The 13,672-nt window shown below is 32.6% G+C and overlaps 2 protein-coding genes, 1 long non-coding RNA gene and 1 pseudogene across 4 annotated transcripts; 1 reads left to right on the top strand and 3 right to left on the bottom strand.

The window, feature by feature from the left end:
* Positions 1-651: 651 nt before the first annotated feature.
* Positions 652-4,701, bottom strand: LOC105628141 (E3 ubiquitin-protein ligase RSL1). Its single transcript, XM_089725734.1, has 3 exons — positions 3,569-4,701; positions 1,397-2,172; positions 652-964 (listed from the first exon to the last, which is right to left on the bottom strand). The coding sequence occupies exons 1-3, from the start codon at positions 4,517-4,519 to the stop codon at positions 850-852; spliced, it is 1,842 nt and encodes a 613-aa protein (XP_089581860.1). The 5' UTR covers positions 4,520-4,701; the 3' UTR covers positions 652-849.
* Positions 4,702-5,739: 1,038 nt separating this feature from the next.
* On the bottom strand, positions 5,740-8,037 carry LOC105628338 (E3 ubiquitin-protein ligase RSL1). Of its 2 annotated transcripts, none has more exons than XM_020677021.3 (3): positions 7,933-8,037; positions 6,213-6,986; positions 5,740-6,065 (listed from the first exon to the last, which is right to left on the bottom strand). In XM_020677021.3, exons 2-3 carry the CDS (start codon positions 6,695-6,697, stop codon positions 5,960-5,962), a joined length of 591 nt encoding a protein of 196 aa, XP_020532680.2. In that variant the 5' UTR covers positions 6,698-6,986; positions 7,933-8,037; the 3' UTR covers positions 5,740-5,959. The 2 variants fall into 2 exon arrangements, with proteins under 2 accessions (XP_020532680.2, XP_020532679.2); XM_020677020.3 differs by having other exon boundaries at positions 7,810-7,948.
* LOC149498842 (uncharacterized) lies at positions 6,993-8,487 on the bottom strand (annotated as a pseudogene).
* A 2,096-nt stretch (positions 8,488-10,583) lies between these two features.
* LOC149498841 (uncharacterized) lies at positions 10,584-13,056 on the top strand. Its single transcript, XR_016320531.1, has 3 exons — positions 10,584-10,905; positions 11,807-11,872; positions 12,723-13,056. It is a non-coding gene; the product is annotated as an uncharacterized LOC149498841 (long non-coding RNA).
* Positions 13,057-13,672: the final 616 nt, after the last annotated feature.

The following is a 13,672-nucleotide window of genomic DNA, read 5'->3' as shown; positions in this document are numbered from 1 at the left end:
AAAAATACATAAAAGAAACGTTATATCCTCTCAAAATAAACCCACAATTTTTCTTACAACCATACAAAAAAAGAAGTATATATTTTTTTATTATATTTATTTAAAAATAATTTTTAGAAGTTATATCCAATCAAATAATAAAATGTAATTTTTTTTTTCGTCTTAACAACAAAAATCCCAAGCCCACCGGGCTAGAACTAAAACCTACTCACATTAGGTAGGCTCAAGAAGGGATCTATGAGAATCGAAATCCTCAACCTCACCTAAGGAAGAGTGTCTAACCATCCATCAAAATAATCATTAGTATAAAATGTAATTTTTAAATTAGCTACTACTAAAACTATTTTAAGATATTTTAAATTTTATTGGGTGCTATATCAAAAATCTTACTATTTTCCCTATTTTCACATTTATATATAGTATAAATAGATTAAGATAATATAATTTTTTTAAAGTAGATGACTATAACGAAGTTAAATAGGATGTGCTCTCATATTGTAGTAACCTTATCACCCACTTCAAAACTACATATTGGAGATTCAAAAAGGCCTTGGAACACTCCTTCAAGGAGTTAGATAAAGAACAAGATATATGAGGGCTTAGAAGAGCACATCAAGCTGAAGTTGAACTAAAAGCAAACGGCAAAACACATTTAGACAAAAACCCAAGGGTAATGTGGCATCCAGTATCATTATGAAACCTATTTGCATTTGTTTCTCAGTCTTTCTGAAACACAAGCATAAAGCTCTCCCAGTTTCTTTTTCGAGATCAAAGAGTCGGTGGGAAAAGGAGGAGCAAAACAGCTATAAACAAAATCCTAGTTATAGTCATGTTAAACAAAACCCATAATCATCGCCTTTGTGTATTGTGTATAATATTCCGCTCATCCCAGATTTGACAGGTACAAGTTGGTTTCTTGTTCTTCCACGGAGCTCCGCAGATATAACAGAATTCATATCCACATCTGCAAAAGCACAGCATACAATAGGTAAGCAATAAATTATGGACAAAAGAGAAACTCAAGTAAAGTCAAAACAATCTTTAGTTAATTAATTCATTAATTTTAACTTTCTATTCCCAAATAAAATATAAGGAATTATCTGCTTAGCTAATGAGACTCTAGGAATCTAGTTAACAATGATGTAATCTCCAAATGAAAGCTCAAAAGAAATCATTACAAATTGAGACAAAAACAGAGTCGGTGCTTCTTTACAAAGCAAGATAACATTCTCTAATAGCTTAGCTTGACTCTTCATAGAAGACCTTGTCAAGTGTATTACTTGAATATAAATGGAAATTAGCTTGCTTTCACCACCCACCCCCCCACCCCAAAATTGGGATTAGTCAAAAATCAATAACAGCACAACTTGCATTAATCAGACAAAAAATGTATTACCTGCAAGTGATGTGATAGCAACCAGAAGCAAGTTCAACCATATGGCTACACTTCACACACTGGCGCCATCGATTCTCTTTTGCAAGGGAGTCAAGCATCGCATCTTCTGCGTGGACCTTAGGGTTATATCTTTTATAATCATAGCAAGTCTGATTATGGTGCCAAGAGGCCTTGCAGTTGATGCAGAAAAAGTGATGGCATTTCATACATTTCCTAGCTCCAGATTGTTCAGCACCAACGAAGAAATCATTAGTATACTCGAGGACCTCACGTTTTGACATTAGTGCCGAGCAATTCAAATATGGACAATAAACCTTGTCGGCAACATCGATAGAAGCTTCTTTTTTCCTCTGGCTCATGACTTCAACTAACTTTGGATCCAAGAATTTTCCACAACTTCCAATACTCAATTCAGATTTACAGCCTTCATGAGGACACTTAGCCCCCGTCCCATTAAGTAGCTTCACTTCTACATGCTGTTTCATACAAGAAAAGCAATATCTATGCAGACACCCGGACACTTGAAACATTTGACCCACATCTCTATCCTCAAAGCAAATTACGCAAGTCTCCTTCAGACTCTTTTTCCCTTTGCCAGCTTCTGCAGACCACGTTATCTGGGAAATTATAGCATCTCTTGCCAGTTTAAATGCAAACTTCACTTCATTACGTGCTACCAGAGATGGCCTACATTCTACAAATTTTTTTTGAAGCAGAGACAACCGATTGACCAAGGTTGAAATCCTACTTTGAAATAGTTGAACTCTCCCTGTAACCTACATACGGTAGTATGATAGAAATTAAAATAATCCAAATCCTGGAAAACTTCAACATAGGAGAAATATCCCAAAATTATAAATGAATAGAAACGAGAACAAGAATACAACTTAGCTTTTCAGATAAAGCTCCCTAAATGCCTCTGATGAAGTTTCAATACAACACAATACCCATGGCAGTTCAGGAACAATCATAAATGTGTGTGAGCATTCAGTTTGAACAGAACCAAACTGAACAAAATTCTATATAAAACCAAAATTCTAGAAATAACTTAAAAATCAAACCAAAATAACCAAATTAATCAAAATTTAAAAAATTTAATATGTAAAGATATATTTAATATATGCGTGTGTGTATTCCCAAGTAACTGAAATTTAATAAAACTCAAAATCAAATAAAACCAAGTTATTAAAAAATAAAAAAATAAAAAACCAAATTGGATTGGTTCAGTTCAATTTTCAGTTAACCGAACCAAATGCCCACCTCTAATCACAAACTTATAGCAACAGAATAATTTAATATTAAAATACTAACAACAGAAGTGATTATCAAATAGAGGTTAACAAATTCTAAGTCCAAGATGAAATTTTGGAAACCTAAGATAAAAGATGAGCTACAATATGTAAAGCTAAAACACATTCAATTGTTCATATGAAAGAGGATATAATGTTCCTGAAATTTCAATATCATTTTAGCTTAAGTGGAGGATATCTAGATAATTACTGCCTGTATGATAGTGAAAATTATTGAGTTTCCGTGCTATTCAGATTGAGGTGGGTGCTAATCAAATGTAAGCAAGGGAGCATACTCCCATCCTATCTAACAATTCCTAGGATGATAATAGATTATCGAAAATTATTTCTCTCACAGTATTTGTAAGCAAAGAATTAATGCTACACAAACATTTTGTTCCAATAAGTAATCTCACTCATACTCATTTAGCTTTAGTTGGAATTGAAACCTGCTTATGGATATGCCGCTTTGCTTCAAAAAAGATTGATTAGAATACAGGCAAAAAACACTATTAGTCTACCAAATTAATTAGAAATTAATTACCTACTGGATAAAAAAAATACCAATTTAAATAAAGAAATCAAGACGCTGATGATACCATACCTAACAATGACATGTTACCCCTAAAATTAGTAAAGATAAGAATAAAGCACATCCTAAAATGAAGCTTTCGAAGTTTTAAGTTCAATAATAGGTAGGATAATAAGCAACTCAGTTTCTAAGCCGCACAGAGAGCCACCAGCATTGAATCAACTGCTAAAAACCTACAAGAAATGCTACCAGTTCAAATTTTAAGCATGAAGGTGATGCCCATTCATATTCAATTATATCACTTTAATAACGGTCAAATGGAGGCAAACGATTTGTTATGGACACACTCACATAATTGTAGACCATAAAGTCATCGCAAAAGAAAGTAACGTTCTTTAAATCCAAATCCAAAGCAGCATTTAACCCTTCAACCAAAGCCTCCATCTCCGCAGCCTGTTCACCAATCTTACATTTCTCTTCATCATGAACACCATATCCAACCTCCAAACGCTTACTCAACTCAAAAATCACATTATCCCTCGAATCACAAATAGCCACGCCAACCCCACCCACAATAACCTTATTTTCCTTAATCATCTCTTCACTCTCCAGTCCCTTACAGTACACTTTAAAGCCCTCACTATTAAAAAGTTCTAGCTCACTAACCAACGAAGAAGACGAAGAACAACCCTCTTGGGCTCCATATGGCTTCTGATAGTTATCGCCGTGTTTTTCCCATTCATCATCAGATATTCTCAAAATTTCACTAGCCACTTCCTTGTCGTGAATCCGACGATTCAGATCTTCTTTAATTTCTCTCCTCAATCGTTTGCACATTTCCCGGTCCTTGTTCTCTTGATCCCACCTCTCAATGTCTTCTAAGAGTAAAGCCATATAGTCGAAACTGACGTCGTTTTCGGAGTAAGAAACGTCGACATTGGAGTCTTTATGTGGAGAATACGAACTAGAAGAGGAAAACAGAGAGAGAGAGGCATTCACTGCTTCTTCCATTTGGAGATTAAAAGCTAAGTCGAGATCAGAGTGCAGGGTTTTGGCGTCGGCAATTTCACGGCGTTGCAGGTCAAGTATGGAATCTAGAGAGTCTTCGCTCGAGTCGAGATCAGAGTGCAGGGTTTTGGCATCGGCGATTTCACGGCGTTGCAGGTCAAGTATGGAATCGAGAGAGTCTTCGCTCGAGTCGAGAACAAGCTTTCCCTTGTGGGATTGCTCAGGCTCAGAATTGTCTATCCCTTCATTCATTTCTGGGACTTGAAAGTGGACTCTCTTCCGCTTTTCTCGCATTTTTTGGCTGGGTTTTATACAAGGAAATTGGAAAGGGCAAAGGGAAAGAGGAAAGTTGAAGGCCAAAAAGTACTTAAAAATTGACAGTAATACGTTGAGTTAGCACTATGGGATTTGGTAATACGGTTTAGTTTCTCCTTTGGCATTAATGGAAAGGGGATTAACTGAGAGTTCCGAATTCCTATTTAGGAGCCCGATAAGTTACGTGTATGCTGAAACTCCGGGATTAAGCCGTTTTGACGGCGCATGCCTCCTCAAACAGCTAAACCCCGTTAAAAACAGCAGCTACAAATTATTAAAATCTAATTTTATTACCGACAGAACAGATCCTGTATTATCGAATATGTGCTGAAAATATTTTTGGATGATGGGTATATATTATATATTTAATATATTTATATAATAAAACAACAACTGAGAGCTGCTAAAATCCATGTAACTTATTTTATTGAACAAACACATGCTACATTAAAAAAAGTTAATTGAGCTTTTTTTTTTTTTTTTCAAGGGGCTGAAAATATTTATGGATGATAGGTGTATAGTTATATTTTATATACTACATAACCAATCAATGAAGAGATTTTTAAAAATTATTTCTATTTTAATCATTTAATCACAAACAAATAAAATATATAAGTTCAATTACATCCAAACACTTGAAAAGCAATTACAATTATATTCATTATTAGTTACGGCTCAAGTCCTAAAAAAAGTGCTAAATTCATATTCAGTCCTAAAAATGCTAACAAAGTCCTAATAAGGTGAAATTCTAATTAAAATTCACGATTCAATTTCAATAATGTTGAAATTGTAAATTTATGAGAATTATAAGAGTAAATTGCAAAAAATTAAAACTGATGTCTTTTTTCTTTCAACTATTGAATAAGAATCTAATTTATAACATATGGTGCATTATTTTTGTACTATTTAAGATTTTGATTATCCAATCAACTTTTGAAATTATTTTAGTCCATATTCTATGAAATTATAATTGAAACTAAATTAATGAAATAAATTTATTATACGGTTATTAATTATTAAATAAAGAAAATGAAAAGTTTACAAATTTAAGTTTTACAAATTAGATAATTAAATGAAAATTGTTAAAAATAATAAAATTTCATATCACCAACTAAGTTTCACAATATCACGTCATATAAATAAACTTGCTTGGATTTATATATATTTATATAAATATTATGATACTATTTCTATAGATCTTATCAATTATAGCTCAGGATGTAACATCATCCAAAGCAAAAGGCTATATATTGAAACTATACAAAAAGCCAAAGGCTAACACACAGTGAAACCTGTTTGTATTTGTATGATACTTTGATCTTGCTCAGTCTTTTTGAAACACATGCAAGAAGTTCTCCATGTTTCTTTTTCAGGATCAAAGAGGAGCAAGCTATAAACTAAATCCTAGTTATAGTCATGTTAAACATTGCCTATAATATTCAGCTCATCCCAGATTGGACAGGTACAAGTTGGTTTCTTGTTCTCGCATGAAGCTCCACAAGTATAACAGAATTCATATCCACATCTGAAACAACAAAGCATACAATAGATAAGCAATAAATTAGCTTGCTTTCAACCCCGCCAACCCCCTTGTTATTGGTGAGATGGAGAATGTGATTAGTCAAAAAGCAAAACAGCACAACTTGCATTAATCAGACAAAAAATGTATTACCTGCAAGTGATGTGATAGCAACCAGAAGCAAGTTCAACCATATGACTACACTTCACACATTGGCGACATCGATTCTCTTTTGCAAGGGTGTCAAGCATCGCATCTTCTGCACGGGCCTTAGGGTTATATCTTTTATAACCATAGCAAGTCTGATTATAGTGCCAAGAGGCCTTGCAGTTGATGCAGAAAAAGTGATGGCATTTCATACATTTCCTAGCTCCAGATTGTTCAGCACCAACGAAGAAATCATTAGTATACTCGAGGACTTCACGTTTTGACATCAGTGCCGAGCATTTCAAATATGGACAATAAGCCTTGTCCGTGACAGCGATAGAAGCTTCTTTTTTCTTCTGGCTCATGATTTCAACTAACTTTGGATCCAAGAATTTTCCACAACTTCCAATACTCAATTCAGATTTACAGCCTTCATGAGGACACTTAGCCCCCGTCCCATTAAGTAGCTTCACTTCTACATGCTGTTTCATACAAGAAAAGCAATATCTATGCAACACCTGGAAACTTGAAACATTTGACCCACATCTCTATCCTCAAAGCAAATTACGCAAGTTTCCTTCAGACTCTTTTAACCTTTGCCAGCTTCTGCAGATCACGTTATCTGGAAATCATAGCATCTCTTGCCAGTTTAAGTACAAACTTCACTTCCTTACGTGCCACCAGGTTTGGCCTACATTCTGTAAATTTCTTTTGAATCAGAAACAACTGATTGACGAGGGTTGAAAGCCTATCTTGAAATGGTAGAATTCTTCCTGTTACCTGTATATAGAAGTATGATAAATATTAAACCATAAAATAGTGTAGATCCTGCAAAACTTCAACATAAGAGAAATATCTAAAATCTACAAATGAATAGAAACAAAAAAAGGAATACAACTTAGTTTTTCTGATAAAGCTTCCTAAATGCCTCGGATGAAGTTTCAGTACAACAGAACACTCATGGCAGTTCAGGAACAATCACAAACTTATAGCAACAAATAATCTTATTATTACAATAAGATTATAGAAGTGATCATCAAATAGATTTTGATAAGTTATAAGTCCAAGCTGAAGCTTTGAAAATCTAAGACAAAAAGATATATAAATCTAAACAGCATTCAAGCGTCCTTATGAATAAGAAAATAATTCCCGAAATCTCAATAGCAACATATTGTGCATTTAGCTCATGTGACGGTATATCTAGACAACTAGTGCCTGTATGACAGTGAAAGTTATGGAGTTTGTGCGCTACTTGCACTAAAATCTGCTTATTAATTTGCAGCTCCGCTTCAAAATTGATTGATTAGAATATGGGTAAAACTAAAACACTAGTAGTCTAAAAAATTAATTAGAAATTGCTTCCTACAGGATAAAAATGTACCAAATTAAATAATAAAAAAATCAAGAATTTGATGATACCACCCACATCAATTGGCATGTTATCAGTAAAATTAGAATGATAAGAATAAAGCACAATATAAGACAAAGCTTTCAAATTTAAATTCAATAGTAGCTGGGATCATGAAGTAGCTAAATTGTCACATTCAAATTCGATTATATCAGTTTTATAAGGGCAAATGTAGGCTTGAGTTCAGATAAGCACATTCACATGGTTGTAGACCATAAAGCCATCACAAAAGGAAGTAACTTTCTTTAACCAATTCCAAAGCAGCATTTAACCCTCTAACCAAAGCTTCCAATTCCACCGCCTCATCACCAATCTTACCTTTCCTTTTACGATCAGTCCCCAAACCCTTACTCAGCTCAAAAATAACATTATCCCTCGAATCACAAATGGCCACCCCACTCAATAACCTTATTTTCCTTGATCATCTCTTCACTCTCCAGTCCCTTACAGTACATTTTAAAGCTCTCAATATTCACTAGCCCGAAGTCACTGGTCAACGAAGAAGACGAAGAACAACTTTCGGCTACATACGGGTTGTGATAGGTAACACCATCCTTTCCCATTCAGTATCATCAGGTAGTCTCAAAATTTCACTAGCCAGTTTCTGATCGTGAATCCGACGGTCAAGATCTTCTCTCATTTCTCTCATCAAAACGTCGCATGTTTCACGATCCCTATGCTCTTGATTCCACCTCTCAATGTCTTCTAAGAGTAAAGCCATGTAGTCAAACCGGCATCGTTCTCGGAGAAAGAAATGTCGACGTAAGGGCTCTTAGGCGGAGAATGCGAAATAGAAGAAGGGAGAAGGGAGAGAAAGGCATTTACTGCTTCTTCCATTTGGAGACTAAAAGCGCTCTTCCGCTTGATCGGCATTTAGAGTCTTCACTAAAGTCGAGAACAGGCTTCCCCGTAGAATTGCCAATCCCCATTTCTGTTTCTGGAACTGGAACGTGAGCTCTCTTCCGCTTTATCGGCATTTAGGGCTGCGTTTTACATATAGTAGAGGAGGAAGGAAATAAAAGGAAAGGAGAGGGAGGGAGAAAGAAGCACAAACAACTTGTTGGGGAAGGCAAAGGACAAAAAGATACAACGGGATTTGGCAACGGAACAGAATTTTTTCTTCTTTACCGCTCATTGAGAATAACTGATTAGCTCAGAGTTCGGCCTTCCTAATTACCAGCCGGGTCGGGTTCTGAATCAGGCGGTATAATTACTAGGGTGTGCACCGAGCCACGAGAATTCCAATCCGTTCCCAACAATATCCAATCCCGAAAAAACATCCGAGACAAATTTAATAGTTTCATTTGGAATCTCGTTCCTAAAGTAATTATAGGAGAAGACCCATTTTTATTGAAATCCATGCGGACTGATCCAATTTTCATTCCATTCTGTCTCTTGTCAAAATTTGAGTATTCTCTTCTCATTTTTAGGTAACTCTTTGTTTTTATGAATTTCAAATCACATTTCATCTTTTTTATTTTTAATTTTTTTATAACATCTTAAGATTTTTGTACAGAGATTAAGGAAGCAATTAATTCTCTTAAATTATAATAAAATTAAGAGTAATTTGATTAAATTATCTCCTATCGCAAATCAAGAGTTATTTGTAAATATAGTAATTGTTTTAATGCAAGGGGTAATATTGAAAAAATATTATTTATTATTTCTTGAAATACTCAAAACGAGTTATATTTTGGGACAAAATAAACACAAAAAAATGACTTAATTATTATGAAAAAGATATACTATAATAATTACACCCAAAAGTTTATTCAGAAAGATTTACTTCACACACACAGTAAAATAAAGGAAGAAAAATCTATAATGAAAAATATGTTTAATTTAATATTTTATATTCAAAAAAATGCATATCTTTTTTATATTGTAATAATTAATGTCATAAAAAAAACTAAAAAATAAAAAGGATGAGATGATTTTTATCGACATTATTTAAAATTCATAAAAAAAAGACAATTAGAATTAACAAAAGAAGTGAAAAGGGAACGCCGGATTCTTGGCATAGATGAGACGGAACTTGGGTCTACATGGGTGGTTTTAATCAAAGAACCAGAAACATCCGTAATTACTTCTAAAAAAAATTCATGATATTAATAAATTAATATTGAATTTTTCTCAATATGAAAATTCAAGACGGTTTGGGAATGCATCGAGATTTTTGCAATACCGTGCATATAAAATTTTTAAAATTCAAAGATTATAACGAACAAAATCTTAGGAAAAAAATTCAACCAAACATTGTTTATAATTTAGTATTCTATATTAAAGTTTTTCTACTAAAATAATTATAACACTAGTAGTATATATTATTTATTATATTAAAAATCTTAATTGAAAAGTTTTGCAAATCTTATTAAGGATTTCGACCTTATTGGGAAAGTTTATTATAATAAAAATGATTATTTTTTGTGAAATAGCTTTTAATAATTATAATATATATTTTTAGTTTGTCAAATTAAAAATAATAAGCTTATTCTGCTATAGTAAATTAAAAAAAAAAAAAAATCAAAAACAGTTTAATAACAGAAAATGAGATTAGGATGAACTTTCATTATTTAATTACTTGTTCAATTAAAATATTATCAAAAAATCAAATTAAATTCTTATATTCTTACCATATACGTTATACTTTATTTAAATATATAATATATTTTTTTTATTTTATCGGATTGAATTCTTATATTTTTATCATATTTAATATATTATATAATTTTGAAACAACCCGAATTTTTATTTTCAAAGATTTTCCAATTAAATTTAATAAACCGACAGCCTGGAAATTTATTTCAATATTTTAATGCAAACACTGTGAGGAATCAAACCGAAAACCGATTGAAAAAGCTGAAAACCAATCGAAAATCAAAAAATTGGGTCGAATCGAACCGAATCGAATCGGTTCGACCCAAACCATCTAGAAAATTCCCTTTCCTTTTTTTTATCTCCAGCGCTGCACCTCTACTCCTCACCATCAAAGCAGCGCCTCCTCTCTTCTTCTTCTTCTTCTTCTTCTTTCTTTCTTTCTTTTCTTTTCTTTTCTTTTCTTTCTTTTTCTTTCTTTCTTTCCTGCACCTGCGTTTGCATCACTGCCCAGGAATTCCAGCCGCTCCAGCAGAGGCGATCGACCACCGAGAGCCACCGCACGCAGCTCGTCGCGCCATCGCCACCGCCTAGCCGCCGCTCCAGCACGCCTCCGACCACCAACAGCCACTGCTCTCCGATCCGACACGAGCAAATTTCCGATCTAGCAAAAATTCGACAAAAAATATATTTGGGGTATAAATTAATTTAACTACATTTTCGTTAATTAATTTAATTTCATTAATGATTTTAGTTAGTTTAATTCTAATAATTTTAGTTGATTAATTTGATTTTAGTAATTGATTTTAGTAATCTTGAGTAATTAATTTAATTTAGCAATTTTGATTAGTTAAATTAATTTAATTTGGCTAGATCTACTGATTAGTTTAATTACTTGAGTAATTAAATTAATTTAAATAGTATTAATTTATTGATAAATAAAATATTTAGTTAGTAATTTTAGTTATTTAGTTAGTTTAAAATGAATTCAAAATAGTTATTGATTAATTAATATGAAGTAATTATTGATTAATAAAAATAATATTTAGTTAAAATTAAATTCAGTATTAAATGATTTATTAGGAAATTTTGGTAATAACAAAATTTATGGAATTTAAGTGTAGATTGAAGGTAGATTATATTTTATGTAATTTTAATTTATAAATTATGGATGTAGGGTGATGTTAAGGTTGAATGTAATGTTGATATTGTTATTCGGATGGAGGATGGGAAAAATTGAATTGATTGATTGCCCGATGGATGGGCCGTGTGGTTTGGAATTATTGATATATTGTTGATATTTTAACAGGTAGATAGTCCAATTTTCAGGGGAAATGTTGCCGAAATTTCGGTAGAAAATAAAGTAAATTTCGGTAGAAAACAAAATAGATTTCGGTAGGAAATAAAATAGATTTCCGAAGAAAATAAATGAAATAAAGTTAGATAGAGAAATAAAAATTTATTACAGAAAAGAAATTAAATATCGAGATTAAATTACGTAGAAAAATTTATAATATAAAATAAAAATATTAGAAGGGTAAAGGAATATTTTGTCTGATAGAGTTATTTCTTTTTGTATCATTCTTACTTTGCTTAGATCGCCCGGGTCCATCTAGTGCTCCTCCTGGACAACATCAAAGCTAGAATTTCGCTCTCCATCACAGTAAGTAATAATAAATAATGCATATCAACACTGCATTTGCATAACATTTATTTATAAACCTTATATTTTTATTTATATATTTACAATATATTATAAGTATTTTATCATATATATTATGTTACGATCACTATAATTATACTTATATATAATTGTGCATTTGGATGAAATTGGTGTATTATGATGAATGAATTGTCTGATTATTTGTGCTGTGGCTATGCTGTGATTTGTTTGTGTGGAATTGGGATGAAGTGGGTCACCATGGGTTTGTGAGAATGGTATATGTGATATGGATCCTGAATATGATATGAAATTTGGCCGGGTAAATGGGAGATCGGCGCCCCCGTGTGCACCTACTGCTATGATCTGTGTGATATGGAAAACCACAGGTTGGTTTCTTTATTGGGCGAACCTGATAATCTAGATTTGATCGCAGCCCGCAGGGTGGCCTCTTGTTGTGAGCGCCTGATGATCTAGATTTGATGGAGACGATCGGGTTACCTCCTGTTGGTATGGAAAAGAAAAGAGAGAATGGAAAAACAATGAGAGGGCTGGTCAAGTGAGGATTAGACCGGTCGGCCAGTATGGGGGATCGGCTCTCTGGTGCACACGTGAGAGGATGAGCCATGTGGGAGGACGGCTCATCGGGGGGTTCGGTGACTCCACTGATTAATTTCCACGTGATGTGATTATTTGAAGGTGATATTGTTTGTGGGTGCTGATATGATGCCATATGATTGACTGTTGTGTGTACATTCAGTATTCTAGGGTGCATTTGTGTGACTGTTTGTGATGTGTATTATTTATTATTATTCACTGAGTTGCAAAACTCACCCCCCAACAAACCTCCCAGGTACTAGGAAGCAGCTGATTCAACTGAAGCTTTGCAAATCTTCTCCGCAGAGTTACAAATGTAAACTTTATATTCTTGATATTTAATTTTGAATGTATAAATTATTCTGTTATCAGATTTTTTTGGACTCCGCAATTATAGGGTTGTGTATTTAAATTGGGGTTTATTGTTAGCACTACGCTATAAATTAATTATTGTGTAATTAACTGTAGGTAAACTAGTAAGCCCTTATTGTGATTATTTGTTATTGTGAATAGGCCCTGGTTAAATTTTATGTATTATTTGATATTGGGTCAGATGTTTGAAAATTTTATAAAACTTATATCTTAAGTCATATGGGCTTACTGTTTTGTTGAAATTAGGAAAATCATGTAGGCAGATTGAATAATTTAGGCTTACTACGGGCCTCGGGGGTCTTAAGCTTACCTAGGCCCTAGTGCTGGTCCGGCCCACGGAAACGGGTCGTGACAAATTTCTTATTTTATCAAATTGAATTTTTATATTCTTACCATATTTAATATATATATTGTTTACTATATAAGATAATTTCTTTTATTATCCAATAGATTCTAGATTTAAATTAGAAAAATTAATATATCCAACCAAATTTACGGTACCTTTATTTTTCAACCAATAAAATTAAAATCTTTAAATAAATTATATTATTTATATATTTAATATATACCTTATTCAGTATATAACATAATTTTTTATTTTATTCAATATAATTTAAATTTAAAATAAAAATTAATATAACTAACCAAAATTAAATGACATTTATTTTTTTAACCAATAAAATTAAAATCTTTGAATATATCATATTACCGTATTTGATATATACTTTTTATAGTATAATGGTACAATTTCATTTTATCTAAGATAATTATAACCAATCAAAATTGAATTATCATTATTTTTTAATCAATAAAATTAAAATCATTAATGATATT

Source organism: Jatropha curcas, chromosome 1, assembly GCF_041381405.1.
Source record: "Jatropha curcas cultivar XTBG-Jc1 chromosome 1, XTBG_Jcur_1.0, whole genome shotgun sequence".
In the NCBI taxonomy this organism is placed as follows: domain Eukaryota; kingdom Viridiplantae; phylum Streptophyta; class Magnoliopsida; order Malpighiales; family Euphorbiaceae; genus Jatropha; species Jatropha curcas.
The sequence above is the reverse complement of the archived record's forward strand: the minus strand, read 5'-3'. Positions and strand labels throughout refer to the sequence as shown.